This window comes from Bufo gargarizans, unplaced genomic scaffold (assembly GCF_014858855.1).
Source record: "Bufo gargarizans isolate SCDJY-AF-19 unplaced genomic scaffold, ASM1485885v1 original_scaffold_1878_pilon, whole genome shotgun sequence".
Classification (NCBI taxonomy): Eukaryota; Metazoa; Chordata; class Amphibia; order Anura; family Bufonidae; genus Bufo; species Bufo gargarizans.
This window is the reverse complement of record NW_025334554.1, coordinates 141676-161438: the sequence shown is the minus strand read 5'-3', so window position 1 is coordinate 161438 and position 19763 is coordinate 141676. Positions and strand designations below refer to the sequence as shown.

The following is a 19763-nucleotide window of genomic DNA, read 5'->3' as shown; positions in this document are numbered from 1 at the left end:
ATCAGTTTTTTTTGCAGATCCATTGCAACAATGCCTATCCTTGTCCCCAAATGGACAAGAATAGGACATATTCTATATTTTGACAGAACAGACTTGAAGACATATGGAAACATAATGCACACAGTCATTTCCGTTTTTTTTCGTGGCCCCATTGAAATTAATGGTTCCAGATGGGCAGCAAAAGCAAACAAAAAAACGGAACGGATAAAAAAAAAAAATATATATATACACGTTTGTGTTCATGAGCCTTAATTGTGAGTACTTGGTCTCTCCCCACCTCATGCTGTATCTCTCCGCATCAGTTCTGTCCCTCTCCTGGAGTCTCTTCTTGTCCTCCTCCCTCTCCATCTATCGCTCTCTCCGCCTCCCTCCTTATTCTTGACTGACTGCCTCCTGGAGTTTCTCCCTCCGCCTGCCTGCCCGCCAGCCTCCTTCCCTCCCTCCCTCCCTCTCTGCCCGCCAGCCTCCTTCCCTCCCTCTCTGCCCGCCAGCCTCCTTCCCTCCCTCTCTGCCCGCCAGCCTCCTTCCCTCCCTCTCTGCCCGCCAGCCTCCTTCCCTCCCTCTCTGCCCGCCAGCCTCCTTCCCTCCCTCTCTGCCCGCCAGCCTCCTTCCCTCCCTCTCTGCCCGCCAGCCTCCTTCCCTCCCTCTCTGCCCGCCAGCCTCCCTCCCTCCCTCTCTGCCCGCCAGCCTCCCTCCCACCTCCTTCCCTCCCTGCCCGCGGCCTCCCTCATTCTCTGTCATTTCAGTGTTTTCCGATTTTCACCTGTTAGACACCTGCCTCTGTTTCCCACCGGTGACAACTGACCTCACACAAGACACTGATCATCATACACGTTTAATGACAGACTGGGAATGACGTGACCATCGAGGGGCGCTCTCCCTGCAGCATCGTTTGAAGCCTCTTCCCTTAATTGTCAGTTAGATAAAAGGCTTAATATTAACAATAAAAGGTACAAAGTGTCTCCTCCTTCCGTCACTCTTCTGTCGTTTCCTTCTTTCCCGTCTCCTGTCCTTCAAAAACTGGATATTTCTTTTCCACCTCGGTCCAAGTGAGAAAACCATTGGCCAAATCTCGGACGATCCCCGGGAGCTCAGAAATCTGCAAGCAGAGCGAGCGGGATTACAAATAACCCAAAGTAAAGTGAATTTCACGACAGGCCTATAAAATAACGTCTCCTTAAAGGGGAAGGTGCTTCCCAGAGGCCGCCATTCAGATCAGGCTGGGAAGCAGCTTGCAGCAGAAGAAACCTTCCACCACTGATCGGTCTGTAATATTGGACCCAGTCAGCTTACCACCACCCCTTACCAGCATTCCTCTGCACTTTTGCCCCCCTCCTCTATCCAATGAGCGCCTTAATTAGGTGGTACATATGGCTGTGCTTGCTCCTCCTCCCATTGGTTGCTTGATGCACATGGAGGTTACTAGGAGCAGCACACCATATGTGCGGTGTCTGCGCTCCTGAACATAGAAGCCCAATGGCTTAGGTAGGTTTAGCGTAGGACCCGCCTGACCTGAGACCACCTTGGCGTTCGGTAGGCGGGCTTAGATGTGTTTTGATCAAAATATATTGACTAAGTGTCTCAGACATTATCATATCAGGGTGAGGACTTAGTCCATATATAGTGCTTGCATCTGCTTTAATAAGTGCATTATTATCTTGTTTCTGTGGTTTTCTTCAATAATATGGCCAGGGACATCCGCAAATTTGTATCATATCGTGCAGGATGTTTTTATCTTAGTTTTTTCTGTGATATTTTTTTTTTTTTTTTTTTTTTTTTACCACCACCCCTTTTATCAGGCATATTTTAAATAACAGAAAACTATCCAGAGCGACAAACGGGCAAATGTGTGTGTTTATCTTCTGAGTTTACTGTTCCTTTAAGAATGGAGTGGGTGGAGTATACACTGTTCTTGAGTGACAAGTGACTACTTCTAGGGTCACATGACAGTCAAGGACATGGCTGCACAAAGAGGCTCCTTACCTCGGCCCTGATCTGTCTCATTGTGTCACGGTCTCGGAGCGTGGCCGTGTGTGGAGTCCGATTCACTGTGTCGAAGTCTATTGTGATACCGAAGGCCACGCCGATTTCATCTGTCCGGGCATAGCGCCTCCCGATGGATCCAGATGAGTCGTCTACTTTGTGCGAGACCCCGTTCCTGGTTAAAGCTTCGGCTGCAGAGAAAGGCAAAGTATTAGTATGGCGGATCATTCATTCCAGTCACACCCAGAGCTGCATTCAGAATTCTGCTGGTTTCCCGTTAGCTCTCAGGCTACAGGGTCTAAAATCTAAGCGGAGCAGGTGGCTGTCCACTGTGGAGCTCTGCATCCCAGCAATAGGGATGAGCAAATCAACTTTGGATGAAACATCTGAATAATACTTCGTTTGAATACTGCACGGAGCAGGAGCACTTGTCGGACCTGGAATGTGTGCTCGAAAACGGTGTACACTATTAGAATGTATTGGCTCCTATGAGCCGAAGTTATTACTTCTCGAAGTCTCGTGAGACTTTGTGCAATAACTTCATAAATTAATTTCTACTGTAAAAAAACATTTTCCTCGGGTCCAAGTGGTACCTTGTAACCGAACCAAAGTTCGGGAAATGTTTTTTTACAGTAGAAATTAATTTATGAAGTTATTGCACAAAGTCTCACGAGACTTCGAGAACTTATAACTTCGGCTCATCGGAGCCAATACATTCTAATACAGTACGGAGCGCTCCTGCACCATACAGTATTCAGACAAAATATTAGGCGAATCGACTTCAGATGTTTAATCCCTGCTCATCCCTATATGCCACCAATGTTGGAGGTGAGGTAACCCCATAAAGTAATGACCACTGATCTATCCATGCCCTGCTGAGAGTTGTAGTTCTGCATCAGCAGCAGAGCTACATGTTGGAGACCACCACCCAGTCACTTTTCTATTTGGTCTGTCCCCTTCCCCTAACAACAAAAAAACTTTTTATGTATAAAAGCCATACATATTGCTTAAAAAGGACACTAACACTGCAAGTTTTTCTTCTAAGAAATCCACAGTTCATACGATTTTGGGCAGTTTTCTAATATATTTGATCAGGCTTTGATGCCTTGTTTCTTTAGGCCCGAGAAGGACATTCCCCACATACACTCGTTGCTGACAGCTGTGCAAAGCTCCTAATGACTTGCAGACACGGAGCGCCCCCTGGTGGTGGCTGAGATTTCTAACTCGCATAACTTCACTCAAGAAATGAGGCATCGGGGCCGTAGGGTGAGAACTAGGACAACGCTGGATGTTTAGACAGGTCCGATGCAGACACTTACACAGCTCCTTGACAAATGGTATGAACTCTTGATTTTGGCTTAGCGGGAGCACCGAACACTTGTATGGCGCTACAGTAGCTGGAAAAGTAAAATACTACGAAGAAGAGAATAAAAAAAGCTTGTTACTGACTGTAGAGTTCAAAAGTCACCAGTACAATGTTATAATGACCAAACATAAGCTAATCCGAGGAGCCAGTCACCCAAAGTGATATTCAGAGCACAGTCTGAATCTAGTATCAGATTTCTCATGTGGATGTGTCCCTCACAGTAGTATAAGCTGGATGTGATCTGTGTGTCCTGGATGCTGCTGACTTCACTAGCTCTAGCTCAATGTATCCGCATTGGACTGATTTCTACATCTACGGCTCATAACAGGTGAAGAGTATGTGATCCCCCTCCCTCCTCCTGCAGAGTCTGGATTATCACCCCCCCCCCCCCCCCCCCCCCCCACTTGTCCCCCTCTCCAAAACTGAGAGAAGGGAGGGGGGGAGAGCACAGAGAGCTGTCAGAAACAGGAGCAGAGCTGTGACCGATTTATTTCGCATTCTGCAGCCAGGTGGAGGACTTACATACACACTCTGCAGGAGCAAAACGGTGGGAAATTTTTTATTAGAAACTTGCTTAATTTTGGAAGTAAATTAACAAAAAAACACAGTGCAGTGGAATCAGAAGCCATTAAAAGGTGTCTCTGGCCATTTAAATGTCATACGGCTCTTGTGCTCACTATAAAAGTGCCTATGTTGTAGCATCACTGACAACTATTCTCCCACACCAGCAAATGGGTGTCAGGCTCCCACCTCCTCCACTTCCATAACATCCCTATAATTTGGCAGGAGTACAAAGTCATGTGACGTCTATGCTCCACTTCTGAAAGTGGTTAACCCTTCTGTTTGGTGGCCTTTGCTTTCGGTCGTATCTGATGCTGGGAAAGCTGGGTTACAGCCAATAGGTCAGCTGTTACACATTACCTCTCCTCCAGCATCCCCTGGGCCCCCTATAGGGAGCAACCTTGTAAGTCATCTGGAGGAGGGCTCATTCAAAGACTCCTGACACCAGCTGGATGTCCGCAAAAGTTTTCCCCCCCACCAAGTTGTCACCCAGCAAGGCTGAATTTCAGGGATCAGCGGCGCTCTCCTTACCGTCCTCTGCTCGTCCCCTTGTCGGACCTGGAATGTGTGCTCGAAAACGGTGTACATGATTCTTCCAAGACCAAATGAGGGCTCAATTACATTTGGAACAATTTCCTCCACTGAAAAAGCACAAGACAGAAGAGTTCAGCAACCACACAATGCAACTGGACGGCGTTGATCTATCATTCCAAGAGGCCTGAGGCTGCACTACTGACAGTCTGACAAACATGTCCGCTTCTGACCTGTCAGGTGCAGGGTTGGCATGCAGACCTCGTGTGGCAGCAAACCAGTGATCAGACATATAGAAGTTAGGCAGAATGTAGATATTGATCTGAATGGCACCTGACTGTCTCTCTCAGTAGTGCAGCCTCAGGCTTTGAAACAACCGCTCCACATACTGGCAGTGCGCCGCTGCTCTGCTCTTTAGAGGGGTAAGAATGAGATAAATGCAGAGAAAACTTCCTAAGCTTGAAATTCTGAAAATCAAATAAATGTCAGAGTTTGTAAATTTATTTTTCATGTTTTGGACGACCCCGGATTCCGTTCCTGGCAGTTTCCATGGCGACTGTTTAAAAGCCGATTTGGAATGTTCCCGAGCGGAGAAGGTTTTCAGCAGAGAGTGGTGAGCGTGGGACGCGGGGTCAGCGCCGTTCACCGCCTCTGTTTTCTCATGATCAGAATGGTGCACAATGGCACAAGCCTTGAGGGCCGGGCACAGGGACGCCAAGTGGTTTATTTGTACCAAGCTTCTGAATAGGGGGAGAAAGAGAGAGGGCGCGACGGGCGTTTAATGGGAGACGCAGGGCGGAAGGAATAATGAGATTCGTGCACGCAGCAGAGATATTGTGGGTACGAAGAAAGTGAACCCTTCAAGGAACTTGATTATTTGTCTCAATGCAGCTAAAGAGGCTTGAGGGGGAGGATATAACTAAGGGCAGGCGGCACGACCGAGGGCTAGGGGGCACGACCGAGGGCTAGGCGGCACAGAGACAGCTGCAGCAACTAGAGGGGACTTTTTAGGGCAATAAACCAGCAATGCATGCAACCTTTTGAGGACTATACAAGAAAAATGCATGGAAGGAGGAAGCAGCACAGAGCATTTCAGGAGAGCAGTGATCTATGTGAGGTGGCATGTTTATTCATGTGACGTTAGTGAGGACAGGGCTGTGACAATATGAGGAGGAGAATGAGGGCACGTGGGAGGAAGGAAGCACAAAGTATTTCAGCAGAGAAGTCAGCAGTGGTGACAACAGTGAGGACAAGGCTGTGTGTGACCGAGACCGTATCATGCAAGAGGTACACAGTGGAAGGAGGAGGGTCCACAGCAGCACAGAGTATTTCAGTAAAGGAGTGCGCTGATCGGTCGGTACACAGGGAGGGGGCCTGGTCTATCCCAACACCCACATCACACCAGTGTGGACAGAAAGAACAGTCTATTACTTTACCATGTATCGTTTTCTGAAATTTCTTCACGCCGACCATGTCCTTTGTCAGCTGAAACGTTTTCCCTTCTGTTTCAATAGTGAATTCCCTGAAAAAGAGAGAGTACGCCGATAACTATGATATACACAAGAGTCCTATAATCCGACACCCGATGGTCTGGAAGTGATGTCTATAGGTCCTAGTGGTGCAGATGGACAGGGATGAGACAACCCCTTTAACATCACCCGTGCGCCAACCTCCCCCACCTTGGCCTGGGAAGCCCTCACCCTTTTTCTTCCAGAATCTTCTCCATCTCAGAGACGTAACGGGCGTCACAAATGGCGAGATATTCCATCACCAGCTTGGCGTCTTTTTTGTACGCCTTGCCGATCGCTCCCTTATTAGCCTCAAACTGGACGACATTTATGGTTTTGTTCAGTGGAGTTAAGGAAAAAAGAACAGAAAGCAAATTGGTAGGCAAGGATGTGTAAGTAGTCGCTGACTGAGGTTCACTAAAACAAGTCCCACGTGGCAGAAAAAGTAACTAAGGGCTCATTCAGACAACCACAATTTTGCGGATAAGATGCGGACCCATTCATTTCAATGGGGCTGCAAAAGATGCGGACAATAGGAATTTCTACCATAGGGCTGGCCGTTTTGTAAAATGTGGAACGCTCCATGGCCGGTATCCGCGTTTTGCAGATCGTAAAACGGATACGGTCGGCTGAATGAGCCTTTAAAGCACGGGTGTCAAACAAGGCCCGCGGGCCGAATCCGGCCCGCCAGACCTCGTCATGTGGCCCGCGTAGCCGCCGCCGGCCGCCAGCCTTCACCTTTTTATTATCATTATCACTTACACCCGATACAGGAGCCGGGAGGATCAGCTGTGAGGGAGGCGGTACTTACATCTACAATCGCTCGCCGAGAGGAGGGAGGAGGCAGGCTGGGAGGATGGGCGCTGGCAGTGTGAGTCATACGTCACGCGCCTGCGCCGCCCACTTTATGAATGAAGCAGGCGGCGTGGGCGCATGTTGTATGACTCACACTGCCAGCGCCTGTCCTCCCGGCCTGCCTCCTCCCTCCTCTCGGTGAGCGATTGTAGATGTAAGTACCGCCTCCCTCACAGCTGATCCTCCCGGCTCCTGTATCGAGTGTAAGTGATAATGATGATAAAAAGGTGAAGGCTGGTGATTGTGAAACTTGAAAGGGGGGAAAGACCGTATGTGAATGGCTACTGGGCTGGCGCTGCTGAAAGGGGTTAATTATAACTACTGTGGGAGCAAAGGGGGGAATAATTAGCTACACTGAAGAGGGGACTGAAAGGGGTTAATAAATACTGTGAATGGGGGACTGCTGAAAAAGGGGTTAATAACTACTGTGAAGCCCCTTCACAGTAGTTAACCCCTTTCAGCAGTCTTCACAGTATTTATTAAACTCAGCAGTCCTCCTTCAGTGAAGGGGGGACTGCTGGGGTTAGTAACTACTGTGAAGGGGGACTGCTGAAAGGGGGAAATAACTATGAAGAGGGGGCTGCTGAAAGGGGGAAATAACTATGAAGAGGGGACTGCTGAAAGGGGGAAATAACTATGAAGAGGGGGCTGCTGAAAGGGGTAATTAACTACTGTGAAGGGGGCTGCTGAAAGGGGTTAATAACTACTGTGAAGCCCCTTCACAGTAGTTATTAATCTCTTTCAGCAGTCCCTCCTTAACAGTATTTATTAACCCCTTTCAGTCCCCTCTTCAGTGTAGTTATTTATTCCCTCTTTTGCTCCCACAGTAGTTATAATTAACCCCTTTCAGCAGGGGACCGCTTAAAGGGGTTAATAACTACTAGGGGGGGGGGGGCTTGGGGGGGTGACACCATTTTCTACTGCACCGGGTGACACCAGCCCTAGCAACGCCACTGTCAGCGCTCCTTATGCGATTATATACATACGGTAACCATTAACTATTAGAGATACGATTATACAGTGAGTGGACACATAGTCCTACAGATACAACCGGCCCTTTGAGGGTGACCAAACTGCTGATGCGGCCCCCGATGCATTTGAGTTTGACACCCCTGCTTTAAAGCGAGCAATGACTATAGACAGTATGATAGTGTTGTATCGCCACCTGCAGGCAAAATGTGGCATTACATTAGAATATCTATTATAAGGCTTTTCTGTAGATCAGGGAATAAATTCCTCTCTGTATTATATTATTTTTTGCTATAACTGTGATAGGAAAAGATTCCTCCTTCCATCTACTGAAACCACAATTCAATGGAAACAATCAGCAAGTTTATCCTTAGACATTTCACCGATAGCTTTTCTGGGCTCCTCTAATGCCTTAAAGGGGTTGTCTCATCACAGACAATGAGGGGGGAATATCGCTAGGATATGTCCCCATTCTCTTATAGGTGTCGGACCCGCACCAAAAGTGTTGGACAGCGCACTGTGCATGTGCAGCCGCTCCCCATTCATTTTCTACGGGGCCGCCAAAAATAGCCGAGCGCTGGCTATGTCCGTTGGGCCCATAGATGTGAATGGCAGCAGTGGTGGTCATGTGCAGTGCACTCCCATTCACTTCTATGGGGAGCGTGCTTGGTGGTGGCTGGAACCGGAGTCCTCCAGCCATCACCATGCGGGGCTCCGTTCCCAATATAGGTGCGGGTCCCACCGCCTATATAAGATAATGGGGGCATATCCTAGAGAGATGCCCCCATTGTCTGTGATGAGACAACCCCCTTTAAAACATGCCCATCTGAGATGACTGTACAGCACCTGGTGTAAAGAGGATACCTCCCAGAATGCAAATCGGAGCATGCAGGAAATTCTGGGAGATTGCAGCTCTGAAGGAAGAAGAATACAGGCCGTGACGCTCACAGGTGGCAATATGGCGAGCGCACCAGTTATTATAAGAACGTATAAATATCAGTAAGGATATGGGTTCTTTAAGAGGTTTCTCGGCCACGAGTGGCACTTTTGTAGCTCTGGCGTGGCAAGAAAGATCATAACAGGAACGGTCGGCACAGCCAACGATTTCTATCCATCCCTAAGAAAGAAACAAAAGGAGACCGTCAGTAAGAAGGCACACAAATCATCCTCCTATAATATAGGTCAGGGCAAAGGCGGGAAAAATCTAAGTGACACCACAGGGCTCCAACTATAAAATGCATTTACTACAAATGGGGGACACAACGGCAGGTGTGGGTGTGAAAGCCAAGTATGTGGTCAGCGCAGCCAAAGCGAAGGCCATCAGACAGCAACGGCACAAGAGACCCCCCACGGGATGAGCTGGTCAGACAGGGCACTGAACTTTTGAATAGGCATTAAAGGGATTGTCTATTTTAACCCTTTAGGGCGTACCGGTACACCCTGTGTAGTTTTGATCACTGCCGCACGGCAGACCGTTTTTTCGTCCGTGGGTCTTCCTTGATTTTTGGAGGATCCACGGACAGGTCATATTTTTTTTGACGGACAGGAAACACTAATCACGGAGGCGGATGACAAACGGTGCATTTTCCGAGTTTTCAACGGACCCATTGAAAGTCAAGGGTCCGCAGAAAATCACGGAAAACGGAACAACGGCCACGGGTGCACACAACGGTCGTGTGCATGAGGCCAAAGTGTGATTGAAATATAGTGTACTGTACTGTATTATACAGACATCAGACCCACTGGATCTTCAAGAACCAAGTGGGTCTGGGTAAAAAAGTAAAAAAAAAGTTAACACACATTTATCCCTGATTAAAAAATTTTTTTTTATCAAATTCCCTACACGTTATATATCACCGCCTCCGTAACGACCCGATCTATAAAACGGTCATGTTACATTTCCCGCACGGTGAACGCCATAAAAAATAAATACTATGATAAAATTGAAATTTTGCTCACCTTATTTCCCCAAAAAAGGTAATAAAAGTGATCAAAAAAGTCGTATGTACGCCAAAATAGTACCATTCAAACCGTCGTCTCATCCCGCAAAAAATGAGCCCTTACATGAGAAAATGGCCCAAAAAAAAATAATATGGAGACACTAAAATGATTTTTTTGTTTCAAAAATGATATTGTGTAAAACCTTAAAAAATAAAAAAAGGAATACATATTATTAGGTATTGCCGTGTCCGTAAGAACCTGCTCTATAAAAATATCACATGATCTAACCCCTCAGGTGAACAACGTAAAAAATAAATAAAAAAAAAGCCATCATTTTGTCACCTTACTTCCAAAAAATGGTAATAAAAGTGATCAAAAAAGTCGTATGTACCCCAAAATCATACCATTAAAACAGTCATCTCATCCTGCAAAAAATGAGACCCTCGCCCAAAAAATAAAAATAAACTATGGAGACCCTAAAATGATTTTTTTTTGGGTTTCAAAAATGATAGTGTAAAACTTAAATAAATTTAAAAAAGTAAACATTAGGTATCCCTGCGTCCGTAACAACCTGCTCTATAAAAATAGTACATGATCTAATCTGTCAGATGAACGTTGTAAATAAAAAATAAAAACTGTGCCAAAACAGGTATTTTTGGGCAAATTTTCCATTTTAATCCATTTTTTCCCGTAACAAAGCAAGGGTTAACAGCCAAACAAAACTCAATATTTATTGCCCCGATTCTTTAGTTTACAGAAACACCCCATAGGTGAACGTAAACGTCTGTACGGGCACACGGCATTGCGCAGAAGGAAAGGAATGCCATATGGATTTTGGAAGGCAGTTTTTTGACACCATGTCCCATTTGAAGCCCCCCTGATGCACTCCTAGAGTAGACACTCCAAAAAAAGTGACCCCATTTAAGAAACTTCACCCCTCAAGGTATTCAAAACTGATTTTACAAACTTTGTCAACCCTTTAAGTGTTCCACAAGAGTCAATGGCAAATGGAGATGAAATTTCAGAATTTCTATTTTTTGTTACTTTGCTTCACAAAAAGTGTAATATAGAGCAACCAAAATCATATGTACCCTAAACTAGTACCATAAAAACTGCCACCTTATCCCGTAGTTTCCAAAATGGGGTCACGTTTTTGGAGTTTCTACTCTAGGGGTGCATCAGGGGGCTTCAAATGGGACATGGTGTAAATAAACCACACGGCGTTCCTTTCCCTCTACGCCCTGACGTGGGGCCGTAGAGTGGTGTACGACCACATATGGGGTGTTTCTGTAAACCGCAGAGTCAGGGCAATAAATACAGAGTTTTGTTTGGCTGTTAACCCTTGCTTTGTTAGTGGAAAAAAATTGATTAAAATGGAAAATTTGGCAAACAAAAAATTGAAATTCTGAAATTTCATATCCATTTGCCATCAACTCTTGGGGAACACCTAAAAGGGTTAATAATGTTTGTAAAATCAGTTTTGAATACCTTGAGGGGTGTAGTTTCTAGAATGGGGTCACTTTTGGGTGGTTTCTATTATGGAAGTCTCACAAAGTGACTTCAGACCTGAACTGGTCCCTAAAAAGTGGGTTTTTGAAAATTTTCAAGATTTGCATCTAAACTTCTAAGCCTTGTAACATCCCCAAAAAATAAAATGGCATTCCCAAAATGATCCAAACATAAAGTACACATATGGGGAATGTAAACTAATAGCTATTTTTGGAGGTATTACTATGCATTATAGAAGTAGAGAAATTGAGACTTGGAAATTAGCATAATTTTTCCCAAATTTTGGTAAATTTGGTATCTCAGAATGGTCTGGATAAGTAAAAGCATTTTAAAGTTATCACCACATAAAGTGACACTGGTCAGATTTGCAAAAAATGGCCAAGTCCTTAAGGTGAAATAGGGCTGATTCGTTAAGGGGTTAAGCACCGAGATAGTGAATAAAAGGTCTCCCCTTTTTCTGGGGTACCAGTGCACTATATGGCCACCCTTTCAATTTTAATGGGACTGTTAACCAAATTCTGCAGAACTGAGCCCACAGAACCAACATTCCCGATGGGACACCCCTCTCCGTGAGCGGCTCATCAGGTGAAGACTTTGGATACTCACATAGGAGGTTTTAGACTCGGCGTCCCAGCAGTCGCAGGCATAGTGCGCCATCTCGTTCTCCATGTGCTGCCGGAATCTCAGCTTGTCTGGAGAGATCCCGACTTTAGTGAGGTATAGGTAGATCCTTCCGATGAAGTATCCCAGGACAGAGTTATTGATGATGCCCTGCGCCAAAGTGGAAGAGTCAGATATCAATACTGCCCGCATTCTTTATTAAGACGAGTACAGAAGGTCTATAAAAGGGTTAACTGGGTGAAGCCCTTATATAAACGTCCTATCACGGAGGCAATAAAAGGGCCCCCCCCCCCCCCCCCCCCATCAGCCGGCCACCTCGCAATAACTCACCAGTTCCACAGCATCGCCGAGCCTCATTTTTTTGGCAGACTCCCCACTGAGCTGAGCTTTGGAGGAGTACAAGAGGATGCTCAAGTCGGCCACATTCTCAAATTTGGGGTGATCCTTCTCGTTGGGGTCCACAAAGTGCTCTATTTCTGCCATGGTGAATTCCCTGTAAAGAGCAGAATTGGGGTTTTATCACAAGATTTCTAAAACTCTGCTCAATCAGATCAGAGGATGAGGCGGTCACCAAATAAATAAATCTTAACATTACCAACAATTCATTGCGGTGCTACAAGTTCCCCCATCATTCTGCACTCAATCCCCCATAGCGAGAAAGGAAAAACTAAAAAAATTTATGGACAAACCCCAAGTCTTCAGACCCTCTACTCAGGACTCAGTTGAAGCCCCTTTGGCAGCGATTTCAGCCTCCAGTCTTCTTGGAGATGATGCCACAAGGTTTGCACCTGGATTTGGGGATTTTCTGCCGTTCTCTGCAGAGCCCATGACGTTCTGTCAGGTTGGATGGAGCCGTCGGTGGACAGCCATTTTCAGGTCTCTCCAGAGATGTTCCATGGGGTTCAGGGCTCTGGCTGGGACACTCAAGGACATTCACAGAGTTGTCCCTCAGCCACTCCTGGCATCGTCTTGTTGGAAGGCAAACCTTCGTCCCAGTCTGAGGTCCAGAGCTCTGGATCAGGATCTCATTAAGAATATCTCTGTACTCTACTCCATTCAGCTTTACCTCCACCCTGACCAATCTCCCTGCCCCCAACCAGCATGATCTTGCCACCACCATGCTTCACTGTAGGGATGGTACGGGGCAGGTGATGAGCAGGGCCTGGGTTCCTCCAGACATGACACTTAGAATAGAGGCCAAAAAGTTCCATCTTGATTTTATCAGACCAGAGAATCTTGTTTCTAAAAAAAAAGTTCTTTAGGAGCCTTATTTTTAAGGCGGCTTTCTTCTCCTTTACTGAGGAGATGTTTCTTTCTGGCCACTCTGCCATGGAGGAGGTTGACCTTCTGCACACAGGACCTTTGGAGGTCAGCCATAGTGACCATTCGATTCTTGGTCACATCTCTTACTAAGGCCCTTCTTCCCCGATTACTTATAGTTTGGTGGGACAACAGCTCTAGGGAGAGTCCTGGTTGTTCCAGACTTCTTCCATGTAAGAATTATGGAGACCACTGTGCGCTGGGAAACCTTTAGTGCAGTTGAAATGTTTTTGTCCCCTTCTCCAGACCTGTGCCTCCACACAGTCCCGTCTCTGAGCTCTACAGGCAGTTCTTGCCTCCTCATGGCTTGGATTTTGCTCTGATGCATTGTCAGCTGTGAGATCTTATTATAGACAGGGCTGTGTCTTTCCAAATCATGTCCAATCCACTGAATTTACCGCAGGTGACTCCTGCAACGTGCCCCCTGTGCCTCCCTAGCCACTCAGATGTCACCGTTGTACTGACTGCAGGCCTGGGTTGCAATCATCAGCATCTACTGTGTGCCACAAGCCCAGCCATATTGATGCAGTAATGATGCGGTGCATAAGGGGTTAAGGTTCTGTCACCAGAACCGTAAGCTATTAAAACTATGGTGTGCCCCCAAGTTCTCTGAGCAGACGACACCTTACCTAATTTCTAGCAACCCCATAGCAGGCACAGAAGCCCCCCTTCACTTATTCAATAGTTAGTGTAGCCCCCTCATAGTCGCAGCATCCTTTAGCAGCAGCAGGGCTACATCCCCCAACCAAGGTGTCAGAAGAGGACTCCCCCAGTAGTCAATGCAAGGTCTTTCCACAATCACCCAACATGTGCGCCCTCTGCTGGCAGGAGGCCGACTACAACCTACTGCATCAATCTCTGCTAGGCAGGAGCCCCCTCATACAGACATATTAAACTTGGGAGAGGAACGTCATTAAAAAGGGATTGTCAGGGACATGTGGACAGGTCGTCCATATCTGGTGGTGGGGGGGTTTGATCCCCAGAACCATCTCACTAGTTGTTCGGGCAGCCTCGTTCATCAGCCACATGGCCTTTGTGCAGCTCAGCCTCATTTAAGTGAATGGGCCTGGACTGCAATACCAAACACAGCCACTACACACTCTTCGGCGCTGTGCATGGTATACTAACACTCAGTCAGACACCATGACCCCTTCAAGCAGCTAAGTGGGAGTCAGACCTCCACCAATCAGATACCGACGAGCTACCCCTGAGGATAGGTCAGAAATATTTAAATCCTGGACAACCCCTTTAAGAAGCATCACTGCAGGACCCTTGTACTGAGCCACACAGCGCTCACACACAGACGTACCTTACTCTGATGAGTCCAGATCGGGGGGAGATCTCGTTTCTGAAGGAGTTCCCTATCTGAGCAGCAGCAAATGGCAGTTTTCCCTGATTAAATTCTAAGAGACGCTTGAAGTTGAGGAAGATTCCCTGCGCCGTTTCTGGCCTCAGATACCTGTTTTTGGATAAAATAAAATAAAATAAAATAAAAGTGACCTTGTTACTTTCAATATTTCCAGAGCTCTGTGTAATGTCTCAGCCGCAGCCATATTGATTTCTATGGCAGGAAAAGAAGTTAGCTACTTCCAGTCTCATATCTGGCCAAATCTTGTATAACCTCTACATACCAATTATTATTATTATTATTATTATTAAAGCGCCATTCATTCCATAGCGCTGTACATATGATAAGCGGCGCACATACATAATACAGACAATTGCACTAATCATAAACAAGACGAGTTACAATCTGGTACAGAAGGACAGAGGGCCCTGCCCGCGAGGGCTTACGATCTACATGGTATGGGAGAAGGACACAGTAGGTGCGGGTGAAGCGGGTCATGGCGGTATAGAGGCAGCAGAGTCACTGGTTGTAGGCTTGTCTGAAGAGGTGGGTTTTCAGGTTTCTTTTGAAGGATTCCCCTGTCGGTGAGAGTCTGATATGTTGGGGCAGCGAGTTCCAGAGTATGGGGGATGCACAGGAGAAATCTTGAAGGCGATTGTGGGAAGAGGAGATAGGAGGAGAGGAGAGAAGGAGGTCTTGTGAGGATCGGATAGTGCGTGTGGGGGTGTATCGGGAAAGTAGCTCAGAGATGTAGGCAGGGGACAGGTTATGGACGCCTTGTATGTATTTGTTAGTACTTTGAAGTGAATTTGCTGGGCAATGGGTAGCCAGTGAAGGGATTGGCAGAGGGGAGAGGCAGAGGAGTAACAGGGTGAGAGGTGGATTAGTCGGCAGCAGAGTTGAGGATAGATTGGAGGGGTGCGAGAGTGCTAGGCCACAGAGGAGAGTGTTGCAGTAGTCTAGGCGGGAGATGATGAGGGCATGTACAAGCATTTTCGCAGATTCGAAGTTAAGGAAAGCGCGGATGCGGGAGATGTTTTTGAGTTGGAGGCGGCAGGTGGTGGAAAGGGCTTTGATGTGTGGTCAGAAGGAAAGGGCAGAATCCAAGGTCGCTCCAAGGCAGCGGGCTTTGTTGACTGGGGAGAGTGTGCAGCCATTGATCGTGACAGATAGGTCTGTTGGGGGAGTTGAGCAAGATGGGGGAAAGATGATGAATTCTGTTTTATCCATGTTAAGTTTTAGAAAATGAGAGGAGAAGGATGATATAAAAGATACATTGTGGGATTCTGGATAATAAGGTGGTGATGTCTGGACCAGATGGGATGGGATTGGGTCAAGTGCACAGGTGGTCAGATGTGGTCTGGAGAGTAGAGTGGAGAGTTTTTCTTCTGTAATGGTGGAGAAGCTGGTTTTGGGAGAAGAGGACTGAGCAGTTGTGTAGAGGGTCTGTGGGGACTGTGTAGTGAAGCTTTCTCTGATGTCGACTATCTTTTGTTTGAAGTATGTGGCAAAGTCCTCTGCAGAGAAGAGAGGAGAGGAGGGGGGGCGCTGGGGGACGGAGAAGGGAGTTAAAAAGTTGTTTAGGGCTGTGGGACAGGGAAGATATGAGAGATGAGAAGTCGCCTGTTCTGCATCAGCGAGTGAGGATTTGAATATGAGGAGGGATTGCTCGTATGTGATGAAGTGATCCATAGAATGGGATTTCTGCCATCGCTGCTCGGCAGCCCTGGCAGCTTGTCTGAGTTTTTTGGTCAGGTTGGTGTGCCACGGTTGTCTGTTGATTTTTTCGGATTTATTACAAATATTCAATAGTGTATTCCTCTAGTGAACCCTCATGAGGTCCGGCTGAAAGGGAGAGCAGAAAATGGGAGGGGAAGGAGTCAAATTAGCCCTGCAAGAGCCAATATGGCTGACAGCGGCAAGGCGACTACTTCCAGAAGGTAAAGAGAACTCAAGAGGCTGGTGAACCTAGGAGAGAGGACTGGTTACACACCCTGTCATGTTACCCCCAGGACCGATGGACGTTTTGAACATCAGATTGAAGGACACCGGAGGAGAGAGGTCATTCTGAGTGATGGGAGATTTCACATTGTATTTGACGAATAGATCCGCCAGGTCCTGCTGACCGTAGTTGTCCATCTATGCAACGAGAGGAGAGACGGTGAGACTTAAGACAATACAGAAAACAAGTCTGCTGGATAAAGCCCCAGCAACCAAAGTAAACCATGCTTAAAGGGCCATTGGGCGAGGAAGGGGTTAACAATGTCACCTGCGTCAGGACGTTCTCCATCTCTGCCTTCTTTTCCGCCGGACACTTCTTGTCAGACATCAGCTTCTGAAGGTGAGCTGCAGCAAAAAGGAGGAAGAGCGGATAAGTATGAAAGATCTCAAAGAGAGGTCTCATTTAAAAAAAAAAAACAGACACAAACAAATGCCGGCACTAGGTGGCGCTAACTGCATACAGATTTATTACTGCATTCAATGGGAGATGTGTACAGTAGTGGCCAAAAGTTTTGAGAATTACATAAATATTGGAAATTGGAAAAGTTGCTGCTTATGTTTTTATAATAGCAATTTGCATAAACTCCAGAATGTTATGAAGAGTGATCAGATGAATTGCATAGTCCTTCTTTGCCATGAAAATTAACTTAATACCAAAAAACCTTTCCACTGCATTTCATTGCTGTCATTAAAAGGACCTGCTGAGATCATTTCAGTAATCGTCTTGTTAACTCAGGTGAGAATGTTGACGAGCTCAAGGCTAGAGATCATTATGTCAGGCTGATTGGGTTAAAATGGCAGACTTGACCTGTTAAAAGGAGGGTGATGCTTGAAATCATTGTTCTTCCATTGTTAACCATGGTGACCTGCAAAGAAACGCGTGCAGCCATCATTGCGTTGCATAAAAATGGCTTCACAGGCAGGGATATTGTGGCTACTAAGATTGCACCTCAATCAACAATTTATAGGATCATCAAGAACTTCAAGGAAAGAGGTTCAATTCTTGTTAACAAGGCTTCAGGGCGTCCAAGAAAGTCCAGCAAGCGCCAGGATAGTCTCCTAAAGAGGATTCAGCTGCGGGATCGGAGTGCCACCAGTGCAGAGCTTGCTCAGGAATGGCAGCAGGCAGGTGTGAGGGCATCTGCACGCACAGTGAGGAGAAGACTTTTGGAAGATGGCCTGGTGTCAAGAAGGGCAGCAAAGAAGCCACTTCTCTCACACAAAAAAACTAACATCAGGGACAGATTGATCTTCTGCAGAAAATATGGTGAATGGACGGCTGAGGACTGGGGCAAAGTCATATTCTCCGATGAAGCCTCTTTCCGATTGTTTGGGGCATCAGGAAAAAGGCTTGTCCGGAGAAGAAAAGGTGAGCGCTACCATTAGTCCTGTGTCATGCCAACAGTAAAGCGTCCTGAGACCATTCATGTGTGGGGTTGCTTCTCATCCAAGGGAGTGGGCTCACTCACAATTTTGCCCCAAAACACAGCCAAAAATAAAGAATGGCACCAAAACACCCTCCAACAGCAACTTCTTCCAACAATCCAACAACAGTTTGGTGAAGAACAATGCATTTTCCAGCATGATGGAGCACAGTGCCATAAGGCAAAAGTGATAACTAAGTGGCTCGGGGACCAAAACGTTGACATTTTGGGTCCATGGCCTGGAAACTCCCCAGATCTTAATCCCATTGAGAACTTGTGGTCAATCCTCAAGAGGCGGGTGGACAAACAAAAACCCACTCATTCTGACAAACTCCAAGAAGTGATGATGAAAGAATGGGTTGTATCAGTCAGGAATTGGCCCAGAAGGCGATTGAGAGCATGCCCAGTCGGATTGCAGAGGTCCTGAAAAAGAAGGGCCAACACTGCAAACACTGACTCTTTGCATAAATGTCATGTAATTGTCGATAAAAGCCTTTGAAACGTATGAAGTGCGTGTAATTATATTTCACTACATCACAGAAACAACTGAAACAAAGATCTAAAAGCAGTTTAGCAGCAAACTTTGTGAAAACTAATATTTGTGTCATTCTCAAAACTTTTGGCCACGACTGTACATGCAGCCAGGAGTCTATCATTTCTAGTTAACAGGTGATAAAAGGGAGTTTAAATGCAGAATCAGACTACCGAGAGCTGGCTTGTAGTCTGTTACCATGGAGACACATAGTATTGGAGCTGTACTTGGAAAGTTGTTTAATTTATTTTTTGATGCTAGTTTAAAAAATGGCTGCAAAGTTGGAGACGGTTACTGGGACGCAGCGGTGCTTTACTTGCCTTTTAGAAGATGGTCGGCTCGGAAGCACTCTCCATTCTTGACGTCTTTAACCATGAAATCTGCAAACTTGTCTACGTGTCCGGACGTCCTGCCAGCAAGATAAGCAGATGAGGACTAAGTATGGAGATGACCCTTACCCCATCACGTGACTAGACCCGTCCATCAGGAACCCCCACAAAAAATATATATACAAACTGCGCAGGGGAAATCTGCGCATGCGCAGCATGAGTTTTCTGATGAATAGGGCTGGTCATGTGATTCTCCATTAGAGACCACTACAGTCCAAGAGGGGCGGCACCTATTATAGTAGGATTGATTAACCCCTTAATGACCACCTAATTCACAGGGCATTTAACCCCTTAGATGTCATGATCAATAGCAACCACAGCATCTAAGTGGCTTAGAGGGAGGGAGCTCCCTCTATCTCCCATCATCACCCCGCAAATGAGATTGCGAGGTGCCAATGTCTTCATATGGCAGCCTGGGGCCAAATGAAGGTCCTAGGCCTGCCTCCTATGTATGCCCATCAGGCTGAGCCTCTCTGGCACGTCCAGCTGGTAAATGTATAGCAGTGACCGTATAATACACTGCACTGCATAAGCAGTACGGTGTATTATAGGAGCAATCAGACGATTGCCTGTTAAAGTCCAAGAATACTGATCCCGTAGGACAGAGGGATAAAACTTAACATTACATTTTTGGTCAATCTAAAATTATAGACACCAGAGGAGGAGCCTCTACACCAAACAAAAATTATTAACAAGACAGCCCAGCGGGCAAAATAGTACATATATAGATAGTGTGACCAGGATGTTATAAAAAGCAGGAACGTTCTCACCCGATTGTGGATCAGGATGTCTCATGAGGAAGACTGGAGGTGGAAACGGTCCTTTGATGCTTCTCGTTCACACAGAAAGGATAGGTATGCCCCTTCAGATTGGGTGGGTGACGGGGTGGTTGACCCTAGGCGACC

At 46.5% G+C, this 19763-nt stretch overlaps 1 protein-coding gene across 1 annotated transcript in view; it reads right to left on the bottom strand.

Moving 5' to 3' along the window:
- Positions 1-822: 822 nt before the first annotated feature.
- Positions 823-19763, bottom strand: part of LOC122923767 (glycine--tRNA ligase) — a 40088-nt gene continuing 21147 nt past the window's right edge. Inside the window, exons 5-17 of the mRNA XM_044274603.1 lie at positions 18790-18878; positions 16782-16858; positions 16506-16651; positions 14474-14623; positions 12175-12337; positions 11830-11994; positions 8783-8890; positions 6142-6287; positions 5878-5963; positions 4442-4551; positions 3303-3396; positions 1984-2174; positions 823-1099 (exon numbers count right to left, since the gene is read on the bottom strand). Coding sequence (XP_044130538.1) covers positions 974-1099; positions 1984-2174; positions 3303-3396; positions 4442-4551; positions 5878-5963; positions 6142-6287; positions 8783-8890; positions 11830-11994; positions 12175-12337; positions 14474-14623; positions 16506-16651; positions 16782-16858; positions 18790-18878 — 1651 coding nt within the window. The 3' untranslated portion in view covers positions 823-973. The remainder of the gene's footprint in view (positions 1100-1983; positions 2175-3302; positions 3397-4441; positions 4552-5877; positions 5964-6141; positions 6288-8782; positions 8891-11829; positions 11995-12174; positions 12338-14473; positions 14624-16505; positions 16652-16781; positions 16859-18789; positions 18879-19763) is intronic.